Source organism: Lissotriton helveticus, chromosome 3_1, assembly GCF_964261635.1.
Source record: "Lissotriton helveticus chromosome 3_1, aLisHel1.1, whole genome shotgun sequence".
Lineage (NCBI taxonomy): Eukaryota > Metazoa > Chordata > Amphibia > Caudata > Salamandridae > Lissotriton > Lissotriton helveticus.
The window spans coordinates 305,565,524-305,579,502 of record NC_136061.1 but is presented as its reverse complement, the minus strand read 5'-3'; the positions used below and the strand labels follow the sequence as shown (position 1 = coordinate 305,579,502).

At 44.7% G+C, this 13,979-nt stretch overlaps 1 protein-coding gene across 6 annotated transcripts in view; it reads right to left on the bottom strand.

Annotated features, from left to right (window-relative positions):
• Nucleotides 1-13,979, bottom strand: part of TEX14 (testis expressed 14, intercellular bridge forming factor) — a 2,253,432-nt gene that overhangs the window by 1,320,675 nt on the left and 918,778 nt on the right. For all 6 annotated transcript variants that reach the window (XM_078679858.1, XM_078679856.1, XM_078679860.1 and 3 more), the window contains one exon: nucleotides 4,979-5,102. In XM_078679858.1, coding sequence (XP_078535984.1) covers nucleotides 4,979-5,102 — 124 coding nt within the window. The remainder of the gene's footprint in view (nucleotides 1-4,978; nucleotides 5,103-13,979) is intronic.

The window sequence follows — 13,979 nt, the reverse complement described above, 5'->3', positions numbered from 1 at the left end:
GTATACATTTATTTGTAATTTATTATATTTTCATTTATTTATAATTTATTAAAATAATTATTTTAGAGTTAATATTAATTAAGTATATACTATGTATTATATTTTTATTATTATAATTTTTTATTACATTATTTATTAATTTTAAACATTATAATATATTTTAACTATGTTTATTATATTTATAAGTATTATTTTGTTAATATTTAAAAAAATTAATTTAAAAAAAACTATATTTTCTAAAAAAACGATATTTTGGACATCGATATATTTTTTTCGATATTTTTGTACTTACCTTGTTAGAGAAAGGATCCCGATATTATTGTCAACGATATTTTTGTTGCGATATTTTGGTGCCTCGATATTTTTGTAGTCGATATTTTGTCATAGATTCGTTGGACAAGCCGAAGATGATTCTGTATGCTCTTATAACTGTGCTATCAAGGATCTTGGAATCCCTGCACCTCTGATGTTCACTGCCATAGGCTATTGTTGGCAAGAGCTTGGCTCGACTAGGGGGAGTAGCGATGAGCCATTCAGTTTTGAGCTAAGTTTCCTTAGTGGAACTGCCTGGGTAAGGCCCTTCCTTCTGATCTAATCCTTCTGGGCAGCAAAATGGCCTCCCTTGTCTATGATCATGCCCAGTACCAGACCAATGACCTCTTTAGGTTTTTCCTGATCATTATTGCGCTTGGTTTCTCCAGATTGATGTTTAGGCCGTTGGATTCGAAGAATTCCTATGTAGTGGTGAAGAGAAGCTACAGGACCACCTGAGTGTGGCTGATCAGGACTATGTCATCTGCATAAAGAAGGCATGGCAATACTAGGCCTCCTATTCTTGGGGCACGTGCACTACAGGCATTCAGTGCCAGTACCAGGTCTGCTAGGACAGGTTGAATAAGATGGGAGCCAAGACGCATCCCTGTTCAAGCCTCTTATTTGTTGGTATGCGTCTTGACAGGGAAGAGCCGTCGCCAAGCTTTATCTGGACCCATGTCTATGAGGAGATGGCTTAGCAGGTTCAGCAGAGTCTGTTGGATCCCCCATTGTGCCAATTTGCTCCAGAGTCTATTACGGTTCACATGAGCAAAAGCAAATTTGTAGTCAATAAAGCATAGGTGTAACAGCATTTCTGTTGCTTCTGCCTTGTCGATCAATAGTGACATGTCCAGCATGCTTGTTTTTGTTCCGATAGACTATACAAAGCTTGTCTGATTGAGAGGGATGAATATGCCTCCTTACAACGCATGCCTTTCCCCGCAGGCAATATTACAATGTGGTTGTTACAACGACTGTGTTGTGACAACGCATACCATTGCCCTGCAAGTCATGACAACGACTTGCTCTAGGGCGGTGGAGGGGAGCTGGATGTTGGAATAGTATAATTTACTATTCCAACTCCAGTCTGTGCCACAGTAGGGAAGGTTAGATTTTAAATCCAACACCTTCTGACCCCTCCGCAAGTCGTTGTTATGACTTGCAGGGTAATGGTAGGCGTTGTTACAACGCAGTCGTTGCAACAACTGCATTGTAATTGCCTGGGGGGAAAAGGATTCGGGGTAAACGATTTTTACCGAGAGGGATGATTGATCTCTCTTTGGCCCACGACTTGAGTTCCGCTAGTAGCGTTCCCGCAAAGTATTTCGCCTCGTTGTCTAGAAGAGCGACTAAGCAGTAGTTCTTTCAGAAGGTGCCGGTCTGCTGTTTATCTAAGGGTTTTACTGTTTTAAGAGCCCATATTAATCAACCAGCAACTAACTTATCCTTCAACATGCATAATCACTTGCAATTGCACTGGCCTAAAGGATATTAATTGTCTCTGGGACCAATTCCCGTGGCTCATAACCAATAATCAAGACAACGAGCAAGAGGGAACATAAACAAATTAGGCATGATAAAGATACAAACATGAAGAAATGCAGAACAGTGTTAGTAACCAGATAAAAACACGACATACGAGAACAACTGGACATAGCCTGGCAATGACATTTGCTGCCTGTCTACAATAAATCACTCGTTCACTTCCTTCAGGTCTGAAATACAAAGTAGGCACTACAGATATGTGGTCTCAAAGCGATCCACAGCCTTGCCGCTGAAAGCAAGGAAAGCACTACAGGTGTACAGGCACAAAAGGAGACCCACATAATTGTCGAGAAAGAAGAGAGGAGGAACTGAGATAAATGTGGGGAACTTGGAGAGGAATGTTTGACAAGACAGTCGAAAACATGTTTGAAGTGTAGGACAACGTTAGGTGCACATCTGCCCCTGATTTCGACCAATGACAAATGTCACCATGTCCTTAGAAACAGTCATTCTAGCCATTACAGGCACACAAGGACAGTAGTGGACCTCCTTGAACCCCATTCTTACACAAACGCATGTAGCCTGATAATTGACGCGACACTGGTGCTCTATACTGCCTGCGCACCCCCTCCATAAAATCAAGGAATGCACAAAATCAATCCATCCATCCAACAATCATAATATCATTAGCTGTACAACAGTCAGTATTCAGTTGCGAATTGTCAGGCAACCACATTACTTCTTTGTCCAATCTAATGTCATAAACACGTGGTATGTTAAAACGTCATCTAAATTAAACCGAATTTACACATTGGTACCCTTTAAACAAAACCCCTTTTCCATCCAAATCCTAATCAGTGGACTGTCAGCGTAGCTGCTCTGTCCTGCGCTGCTGTCAGCGGAGCACCTTTGCCCTGCGCTGCTAACAAGAAACGCTTCTACTTCATAAAAGGATGCTACTCCCTAAAAGCATGTTACAGTTCTACACCTCCACTGACCATATAACTTAGGTAGAACGGGGTTCCATTTATATGCTGATGTCAAAACACCCTTTTGTCAGCACATAAACATATTAATTATTGGATGACCCTGCACTTCTATGTGGTCACAACACCTATGTACAGGGAGAACCCTATTTGATGAGTAGCTATCATGTGGTCACAACACCTATGTACAATGGGGGCCCCATGTACGAACATGTAAACAGTAACAGAGGCTTTGTGTGATCGCTCTAATACTTCAATTTATTTATTTATTTATTTATTTTGAAAGTTTTATATAGCGCGGACAAGATCCTTGCAGATATCAGAGCGCTTTACAGAGAGAAGTACATGAGGAAGCATAGTCAGACAGATAAATCAATAGGTCAAACAGTACAGATAGGTGGCTAAAAAGCCAAACATGTGAGTAATAAAACAATTAATACAAATAATCAAAAAGTGTCAAACATGTAGCACATATTGGTGCAGAGTACTAACAGTGTTCGAGATAGTAGTTCAGGTGTATTTAGCCATGAGGATAGCTTTTACTTCCTTTTTAAAGAGTGTAGTGGAAGAGATAAGCCTGGTTTCGGGCGGGAGTGAGTTCCAGATCCTAGGCGCCATTCCTGAGAAGGAGCGCTTATAAGTTTTTTCCTTCCGGAATCTTCAAAGTTTCAACAGAAGATTGTTTGTGCCTCTAGTGTTTCTAGCTCCTCCAGAGATTGTCAGTTTCTGAGCGAGGTATCCGGGTGAGTTTAGATGTACCGCCTTGTGTGTCATGCAGGCGATTTTCAGATGTATTCTGGCTTCAAAAGGCAGCCAGTTCAGGGATTTCAAATCAGGGGTAATAAGTCTCACACTGCAATATTTACATAAAGCAAACAGTATCAGAAAACATCCTCATCTAAAACGTACAGTTAGAATCAAACTGCAAATAAAACAGAAGAAAAAAGTGAAAGCGTGAGCTGTGAGGAACTAACGTCTGATGAGGTGAAGGGGGGGCTGAACCGGGCACTCTGAAAGCAGGAAAACGAGCTCCTACAAGTTGGGCACCTGGGTCAGCTGCTGGACCATCCACACTCATAAATGTGAAGGCAACCTCAACTGCAAATACATCACAGACAGACGAATCAAGCGGCATTCTCTGCCAGATATGTAGAAGCCAGATAATTTTCACAGCAAAGACACAGCAGTAAGATTAAAAGTGTTTTTATAGATTTCAAGTTTTATCAAATACAGTACTTTTTGCATAAATGATGCACAGTCAATGAGAGCTAGTTGCTTAGCGTAACAATAAGTGTTTCACAATCATTTACCCAAACATTATTCAGAATAATACCTTTGGCTACACATGGGCAGTGAAGCATTGCAACAGTTAATGTACACAAGTGACATTATCATTTCTCAAGACTTTATGGTGACAGCAATGGCACAGTGAGTTCAACTACAAGCCAGTAGGCCTTTGCATGTTCTGCAGGCCGCCTACTGAGTGTCACAAAATGGAACCTGAATAAAAATGGATTTCAGACAGGCACCTTTGAGCTATGACACAAGGGTGCCTGCGCTATGGATAGAATAGTTTGTTGCAGGGATATCTTCCTGCACAAAAACTACTCAAATAGGTGTATTCCTTTTTGTATGTATGTAGAGGAAGTAACAAGGAGAAATAGAAATATTTCTCCTCGTTACGACACAGTTGGATAGACACACCATTTTGTTTCAAACCCAAATCTGGGTTTGTGTCAAAATACATGGGGGATGACGTGAACACTCATGGTCCCTCCATGTAATGCCTCCCCGATGCAAGGCAGCGCTATCACCTACGTAACATTACTTTTTTGTTTAGAAAGTCATGCAAAAACACACAAATCGGGCTTTGCATTACTTTATAAATACCAAAATAGATTTTGCATTGTGGCTGTACCAAAAAAAAGTATGCAACTCTGATGCAAAATCTTAATATGTTTGGGCCAGATGACAATAGAACAGTGAAAAATCTTCTTATCCATAACACTCTCTTCGAACATTTTCAATAATTGCCAGTGTGGACAAAACATATGCTGCATCCATTTCCTGTTAGGAATATATATATTTAGATTTATGTCGTGACTCTCAAAGCACTGGTTTATGGCTCAATTGAGGACAAGGAAGCATTATCATTGCAAAGATAAGAAAGCTAAAAAACAAATTAGATTTACCCTTTCATGCAGAATGCTGTATAAGGAACCAAAGTTTACCCTCTCATACACCAATCGGATGCTCTCCAAGTCGTGACAAATACAAACGGCCATTAATTGGAGCAGATGAGGATGACGCAGCTTACTGAAAAGAAAAAAGGGACCACATTACTATCACTGTTTGATAAATTCAGCTCCTAGTATATGGATAATGGTATCATGTCTAAAGGTGCTGGTACATGTTACTCTACATCTCTTCATATTGTGACACAAGCCAGGCTTAACGCCATCTTGCAACAAGACGGTGGTATCATACCCGTAAAATCCTAACTTATCCTTCAACATGCCTGAAATAAGGACCAGGCTGAAAAATGCTACCTAAAGACATTCTGTTGTACTGCATACTTGGACAGCAGCACTACCATCAGACTAAAGAACGACGGCTCGTACAACAGAATACAATACAATAATGCTTTACTGGAATGACTAGAGATAAAGGTATCACCAAAGATTTGTTCTTTACAAAATGTGGCCCATATTTATCATAGTGTTGCACCATCCTTGTGCCGTGCAAGGTGGTGCAAAAGTGCGACACAACACTAAAGTCTGATTTATCAAGTCACCTTGCATGGCCCTGCTTGGCTTAATAAACCTGGAGCAATGCGAGGATTCACAAATCACTGCATTGCGTTACTCTGCACCAGGGAGGCGTTCCGTGTGTGGAGCGTGGGTGGTCCCATGCACCCACCCATGGATTTTGGTGCAATGCCAGATTAACCATTAGTGGTAGAACTAAGAATGCATCAAAATCCTATGCCTCCCCAGGGGAGGAGTAAAGAGCAGAAATATCTTTATTTCTCCTCGTTTTTCCCCCACTTTATGTGTAATGCATCGTGCAGCACACATAACAAATGGAAACTGCCTGTTAGGATTGTTTTTGTGGGGAAGGTTGTACCTTCCTACACAAAAACAACCCTGCTTACAATGCAGACAACCTTGCACCAGTCCTCTTGTCCCACTGGCCACCTGTATTCAAATGAACATACTTCCACTGAGTGTTATGCTTGTTTCAAGCCTTAACAGTTAAAGTAGAGGCAAATGTATTTGATCACCTACAGAGAGCTATCACTCCTTCTGTCTGCCACAACTCCTTGCTCCGAATTGTAATGATTCTTGAAAAAGGGCAGATCCCAAGCGGGCATGGAGCTTTCAGATTTTAAGCTATTTTGTAGGAAAATAGTATCTGTTTTTATGGTTACTCCCACTTTTTCCTGGTTTCAGTATTTTGTTTTTGACTAGTCTGTCTGGGATCCCGCTCATCAGGATCCCAGCCACTGTGCTTACTCCCTAAATCATGGTAAGTACTTTGGTACCTCCACAATTGGCTACTGGTGTACTCATATAAGTCCACCGTATATGGTACTAAGGTACCCAGGGCATAGGTACGCCAGGGATCTACCATGGGCTGCAGAATGTATTATGCCACCCATGAGAGGCCACTCAAACTGTGACTACAGTTCTGCTAGCACCTTAAGACAGATATAAGTTTCCTTATATCTGAAGTCTCCACAATTAAAACCTATAATTCTCCCCTAAGGCAGGCATTTCAATCCTGAAGGCATGGTGCTGGATTATAAGTGTGAGGGTGCCCTGCATGAGCAGGACACCACCTACCAACCCCGGAGTCACCTCCCAGACAGGACCCCTGAGTCATCCTAAACCCTTTCCTAGGGTATAAAAGGGCTTACCTGTGGATGGATCGTCAGATTCGTTGTGGGGCAAGACGCAAGCCTGAAACCACATCACTCTTCAACTGTCTGGACACTTCAACTTTGCTGGACTTTGCCTGGAACCGAGACCGCATCAAGGAAGACTCCTGCTGCTCCTAGTCTCACTGTTCTGCAAGTCTCCTTCTTCGTCTGTGTCTGTGCTTCATCCAGGATCTTTAACAGACCTATGGGCATCAAGGACGCCCAAAGTAATCTTCCTTGGAGTGAAGGAGTCAATCCCATGCATCTGCATGCACCACAACAAAACGGACTGGTCTGCTGTTCCTGACGTCCCAAGAACCTGAAAGGCTCAGCAACACGGGTAGTGGTTCTGCAACTTCGAGGCCTGGCCTATCCTCTCTGAAATTTTGAGGCCAATATCCCCCATCTGAACTGCTGGGACTGAACCCCTGTGCACTGCGTTGACTTGCCATTGCCATGGCTTCTTGGCTCTGCACTCCTGAGATCTTCAGGCTATAAAAAGCTCCATCCTCCCACATCTCTTCCTGACAGAATCTTCAGCCTTAATACATGCTCTGCAACGTGGGCCTTCATCTTTGGTGAGCTACTCGAGTTCCTCTTGTGACTCTATGCCTTTGGCTTGTGGGTACTCTTGAGGGTCTTCTCTTGCTTCAGTGAGCTACCCTACTTGCTCGGGGTTTGCTCTGACTCCCCTGCCCTTGGCGAGTCTCTTGGAGGACCTTCCTAGTCCCAACATTGCTCCTCATCATTTTTCACGTCTGTTGCTGCTGCCAAGGCCTGTTGGTGCTCCTGCTGGACTCTGACCCTGTGGTTCTTGACTTCCGACGGGGGACAGCTCTTGAATGCTCCTGGTCTTCCACAGATTTGCCTGGTCCTCCCAGCTGCAACAACAAGGTCACTGTCATACCTCCTGAATCCTCAGTCATCGGTGGTCATTGCTCTTCCATGTCCCCTGTTCACCTCCAAGTGGAAAAGACTCTGTACTCTCTGCTTGCAGGTTCTTCTCTTCAAAAATCCACTTTTGGATTCCACCGGACTCATGCACAGTCTTTGCCACCGGCATAGTTTCTGAAGTCCTCCATTATGGTCAACGGCAGTTTCTGACATCACTTCGCACCTATGCACCCGACTTTTCTGGTGTAGGTATCCTGGTTCCTGGGGTATCCACGGGTGGGGTGGCTCTCCAACTTTCTGTCTTTCATGGGGTTTCTTCAGGGTCCACTGGGAAGGGTCCTTCTTCTTCAAAACTGCAGCCACGCCATTCCTGTTGACTTCTATTGAGTACGCAGCTGTGTTTTCACTCTGCACACAGCCTCCGTGGGGTTCCTGAGTACTTACCTTGGGTGGATCCTTGTGTCCCCAGATCACCTGAGTCTCCTGGTGCAAGTCCCAACTTTGATCACAGTTCGCATTCCACTTTCTTAGTATATGGTTTGGTCTTGCCCTGGAGACCACTGTGTATTGTTCTTACTTACCTGTTTCTCCAGGTTGGAGATATACCAATGTGTTAGTGATTCTTGTATAATAAATAGACATATTTTTATAAATACACTTGTCGGTCTTTTTCATTTAATCTACACGATATGATTAGATTTGGTAAAACTAGCTGCTTAACACTCCTTCTGGAATAAGCCTGAAGGCTGCTCTCCACAGATACCACTTAGAGAGCTTTCTATGTTTGTCTAATACCACTAAAATCACAGTACGGGTTATCTGGATTAGTGTAAGGTGCTTCACTTAAATAAGTGTGCACCATATACTAAGCCAGCCTCCTACACATATTATCAGTCAGCAAGATTGAGAATAGCGGTTGAATTGTACAGGGCAGATACCAAAAACGATTAAGCAAATCTGGACCTAGAAGTGGAAAGCAAGTCATTATGAAATTTAATTTGGCTAAGGAAAGACTTGCTACCAGCCAATGCTTCACTTAGCATGTCTGTTGTGGCTATGCTCCAAATATGGGACACAGTGGAAACAAAAATGAACCTCTCCATATTGGTGTCCCCACAGATCCAATGTACCTTAATTCTGAATTTACTGCAGTTGTGCATGCTAGTCCATTTTGTGAAAGAGAGGGGATATAGAATGATCTGAAATATGTTTCAGAAGAGCATAGCTAAATCATTTACACAGTGAAAAATTAATTTTCGTTTAAAAGAGATACATCGTCAGCAATGCGCACAGGTTAAAACATTTGAGTTAATTTGATTTTACGTCACGTTTGTGTCTGTTATGTGGCAAAGCCAAACATTACTTTTAACATTTACTAAGCTGAGCAAAAGACACTTTGCGTGGTTTAGTAAACACAAAATAAGCAATGCAGCTGCCTTGAATTTTTTGTGTCAAGTAGGCATTACATGATTGGAGCATAGGCATTCCGAGGCATCCACCCATGTATTGTGACTCAAACCTAGATTTACAAGACTTGAAAACCTGGGTTTTTGACAAAATAGTGTGTCCACCTGACCGAGCCATACCAAGGACAAATATATTTATTTCTTCTCATTACTTCCTCTTTCCATCAGTGCTGCCTGCTACTTTCTCCCTTTCAAGCAACACAGCGCAGCAAGTTCCTTTGATTAGCTACACTGTGTGAAATAAAAGTGAATGTGCCCCTAGTTTTACACTCAATAATGAAGTGGCTACAAGGTTCTAACTTAGGGTTTGGCAGACAGGGTACTCTGTAACAAACTGATGGTCTGCCCACTCTAATTTGAGCCAGGTTACCTGTCTGACAGCCATGCCTCTACACCCTCTGCTTTTGGAAACCCTACATGGACAGCTGATGCCTCTGACCATCAATTCTATTTAGTAAGAAGTGTCTGGGGCATTTACATTTTTTCCAGAAAGAAACTCCCATTTTGGGAGTTTTTTTTTAAACAAAAAAGTTTGACGTGTGGTTCTTTAAACATGGCTATGTTTCACCAAACTTTCATTGCCCTTCAAGGACTTGCCACAATGGCGTCTCTTATGAAGACACAGAGATCTCCGTAAGACGTTCAGAGATCTCTTACTATGGCGGGCTATAATGCAGCCAAAGTGGGGAGTAAATTACCTCCACCACCCCAGGAGACAGTGGGCTGCCCACTAAACTTTAAATCAGGCCCTAAATTTGAGAAAAGTTTTCAACAATAATCGACTCTAAAAAAACATAGATTTACTAAGATTTTGCATTGGGTTGCATCACATTTGAGGCACAGCCTTGATTCAAAATCCATTTTGGCATTTACCAAGCTACGCAAAGTCAATTTATGTAGCTTTTTGTGGTTTAGTAAATACAAGAAACACAAGGCAGAGCTTACATTGGTTATATGGGTGGAGAATAGCCATTCCCATGCACCCACATATATATTTTGATGCAAACTCAGATTTACATAGACATGTAAACCTGGGTTTGCACTAAAATATTGGCATACCTGACAGAGTGTTACAAGGGGAAAGATCGTCTTGTTACTTCTGCTTTCCATGTGTGCTGCATTCTGCAGCATACATAGAAAGAGGCATATGCCTCTATCAATTGTTTTAGCGTAAGAAGGAATACGTTACTGTACAAAAACAATCCTGCTCGTAATGCAGGCACTCTTGCACCATGGTGCAGGCTGCCTGCATTAGCACAAAGCAGACACAAGTGGTCCTCCAGCGCATAAACGGAGCTGAACAGCACCATAGCTTGGTAAGTGTGACCCCCTTCAGCTCTCTCCATCCATGCAACGCAACGGAGCAACTTAACTTACTGCACTACGTTGTATGAACTATTAGTAAACATGCCTCATAATGTCTGAAATATATATCATGCCAAATGGAATCATGATGCATTCTACAGCGGACTCATATGAACTGCTTTATGTGTAAGAAATAGGGAGGCACCGTAAAAGAAATTACATGACTGGTACTACACTCACTTTAAACTACGTCAGTGCCCAGGTTTATAAAAGACTTTACGTCTTGTTTGCATTACTTTTTTAACACAGACCAGATGCAAAGTTGACTGATGGGATTTAAAATCCAACAGGAAAATCTGAGTTGCGCTAGATTGTAACCCAAACAAAGAATGCAAAGCAACGCAATGTGCTGCCTTGCGTTACTGTGCTTTAATGGGGCTTTATATGGGTGATGCATGTGGTTCCCATGTAACTACCCATGGGATTTTAATTTAATCCCTGTCTACAAAGAACTGTAGACAGGGGTCTAAGACGCCCCCAGGCTCCGTATCTGAGTCGGGGATCGGAATGGAATGGAACGGGGAAGGTGCCACCTGTGCGCGCCAGGAGTGTCTGCATCAGGGCCGGCGATGGGGAATGTTGAGTTGGTATGACCGCTGCCAGTCCAGATTCAGGAAGGATCTTTGGGCCTGACTGGAGCAGAGGACGGAGCTGCCAGTGTGGAACCAGATAGGGCCCCTGCCAACCCCTCAGGGCCCAAAGGTGCGCCAGAGGGGTGGCCGGCCCAAATAGGAGTTGTATGGCCTCATAAAACTCCTTCAGTTGGGCTCTGGCTCCTGGTAAGTCAGAGAGACGAGGAGTGGGCCCATGTGCTGACTCTACCATGGCGCCAGGCCTTGCATGTTGATGCTCCTTCCGGCCGACGGATGAGAAGAAGTCGAAGGCATCTTCAACTTCTTCTTCTACTTGTGACAGGACTTACCCGGGTGTCCCCACACCTTGGAGCGCGACAGTCCTCTCAAACAAGATGAGCTTGAGGGATCACTCCTGCAAGGTACTGGGATTAATGGTACGGCAGTCTGAGCACAACTTTCCGTTGTGGTCACACTTGAAGCACCACAAGCAGACAAGATGTGGGTCCGTCACCAACATCGGGCTTGAAGCTGCCTTCTTGGAGGACATTCCTACCACAAGTCGAAAAATCCAGTAAAAAAGCGATTGATTGGGCCGCTCCGGGTCCGCGCTGGTTGGTGTAGAATGAAAAGAACTGATGTCAGTGAGCATGGGTGGCGCCTATATGGGTGCCCCAGACATCACTGCCGGCGCGCAATGTTCTGACGACACACACTGAGTCGATCGACGCCACTGACCACCGTCAGGGGTACTTCTTACAAAAAATCTTCAGGATCCACTCTGATCCACTCTGATGCCTGGGAAAATTCCAAGGTAAAGAATCAGTGGCTATAAATCTCTATCAGATAATACACAACTGTTTTACTATTGGTAGACACAGGTATGCAAAGGGGAGGTGGGTGGATCTGTGAGGAATCTGCAGGTAGCTATAGTATCCACCAGAAATAGCATTACCTAATGTATTTAACTTGTTCTTCTGTTAGATACTTATTTCAGCAGATTCCTCAAGCAGTATCACACCTGGAAATGGCTACATGGCTGTCTATACCAAAAAATCCTCAAGAACTGAACGAGTGAAGTGACAGTCTCTCCTCACTTTAGAATCTAGACTATAGGGTTTCCCAAAGGTGTGAACAGATGACAAATTAACCGCTTTGCAGATTTGCGGCATGGGAAAACCCTTTCTAAACTAAAGTAGAAGATTTAGCTCTTATAAAATGAGCTCTGATACCTTCTGGAGGCTCCTTGAGGGGCATGGCATAGCACTGCTTGAAGTACAGGATAACTTACCTCGCAGCCGTACCACGCATCCGAAGAGCCACCGCCGGAGGAAGATCCTTCTCTTACCTGGCTGCCAAGACTTGGAACTCCCTCCCCATCCACCTTCGGCTGACCCAGGACCATCTCGCCTTCAGGAAACAACTCAAGACCTGGCTGTTCGAGCAGTAGCATACCCCTCCCCCCAAGCGCCTTGAGACCCTCCCGGGTGAGTAGTGCGCTATACAAATGGCATGATTGATTGATTGATTGAATGGTGTTCTTGTGTGGACTAACTTGCCTTTCATATTCAAATGTATCCCACAAAGAGTTGATCATCTAGTGCACAGCTTTCCAAACTTTTCATGTTGGTGACACACTTTTTGGAGATGCATTATTTTGGGACACAGTAAGGCAGTGTAGCGAGTGAGCCCGAATCACCTAAGGGAGGTTCGGGGGTGGGTTCTCACTCACTCGAACCACCTAAGGGAGGTTCAGGGGGTTCTCACTCACTCAATCTGTCTTCCTCTCTCTCTCTAACTGTATTCCTCTCTATCCCTCTGTCTGTCTCTGTCTGTCTCCCTCTGTCTGTCTACTTCCCTCTGTCTCTCTCTGTCAGTCTCCCTCTGTCTTGTCTCCCTCCATCTGTCTGTCTCCCTCTGTTCGTCGCTCTCTGTCTCCCACTCCCTGTCTCCCGTTCTCTGTCTCCCTCTGTTTCCGTCCCTCTTTTTCCCTCCCTCTGTCTCCGTTCCTCTGTCTCCCTCTGTCTGTCTCCCTCTGTCGGTCTTCCCTCTGCCTCCCTCCCTCTGTCTCCCTCTCTGTCTCACTCTCTCTCTGTCTCCATCTGTCTGTCTCCCTCTCCTCCCCTCTGTCTCCCCCTGACGGTCTCCCTCTGCCTCCCTCCCTCCCTCTGTCTCCCTTTCTCCCTGTTTTCCTCTTTCCCTCTGTATCCCTCTGTCTCCCTCTCTGTCTCGCTCTCAGCCTGTCTGTCCCTGTCTCTGCCTCTATCTGTCTGTCTGGCCCTGTCTCCCTCTCTCTGTCTCCCTTTCCGTCTGTCTGTCTTTGTCTGTCTGCCCCTGTCTCTGCCTCTGTTTGTCTCTGTCTGTCTCTTTCTCTGTCTGTCTCTGTCTCCCTCCCTATGTCTGTCTCCCTCCCTCTCTCTCTGTCTCCCTCCATCTGTCTCCCTCTATTTGTCTCCCTCCCTCTGTCTCCATTCCTCTGTCGCCCTCCTCCCTCTGTCACCCTCCTCCCTCTGTCTGTCTCCCTCCGTCTCCCTCCATCTGTCTCTCTCCCTCTGTCTCTCTCTGTCTCCCCCCTCTCTCTCTGTCTCTCTCCATCTGTCTCCCTCTATTTGTCTCCCTCCCTCTGTCTCCATCCCTCTGTCGCCATCCTCCCTCTGTCGGCCTCCTCCCTCTGTCTGTCTCCCTCCCTCTGTCTCCCTCCATCTGTCTCCCTCCCTGTCTCCATCCCTGTCGCCCTCCTCCCTCTGTCTGTCTCCCACCCTCTGTCTCCCACCCTCTGTCTCCCTCCATCTGTCTCTCTCCCTCTGTCTCTCTCTCTGTCTCCCTCCCTCTCTCTCTGTCTCCCTCCATCTGTCTCCCTCCATTTGTCTTCCTCCCTCTGTCGCCCTTCCTCTGTCGCCATCCGCCCTCTTTTGCCCTCCTCCCTCTGTCTGTCTCCCTCCCTCTGTCTCTCTCCCTCTGTCCCCCTCCATCT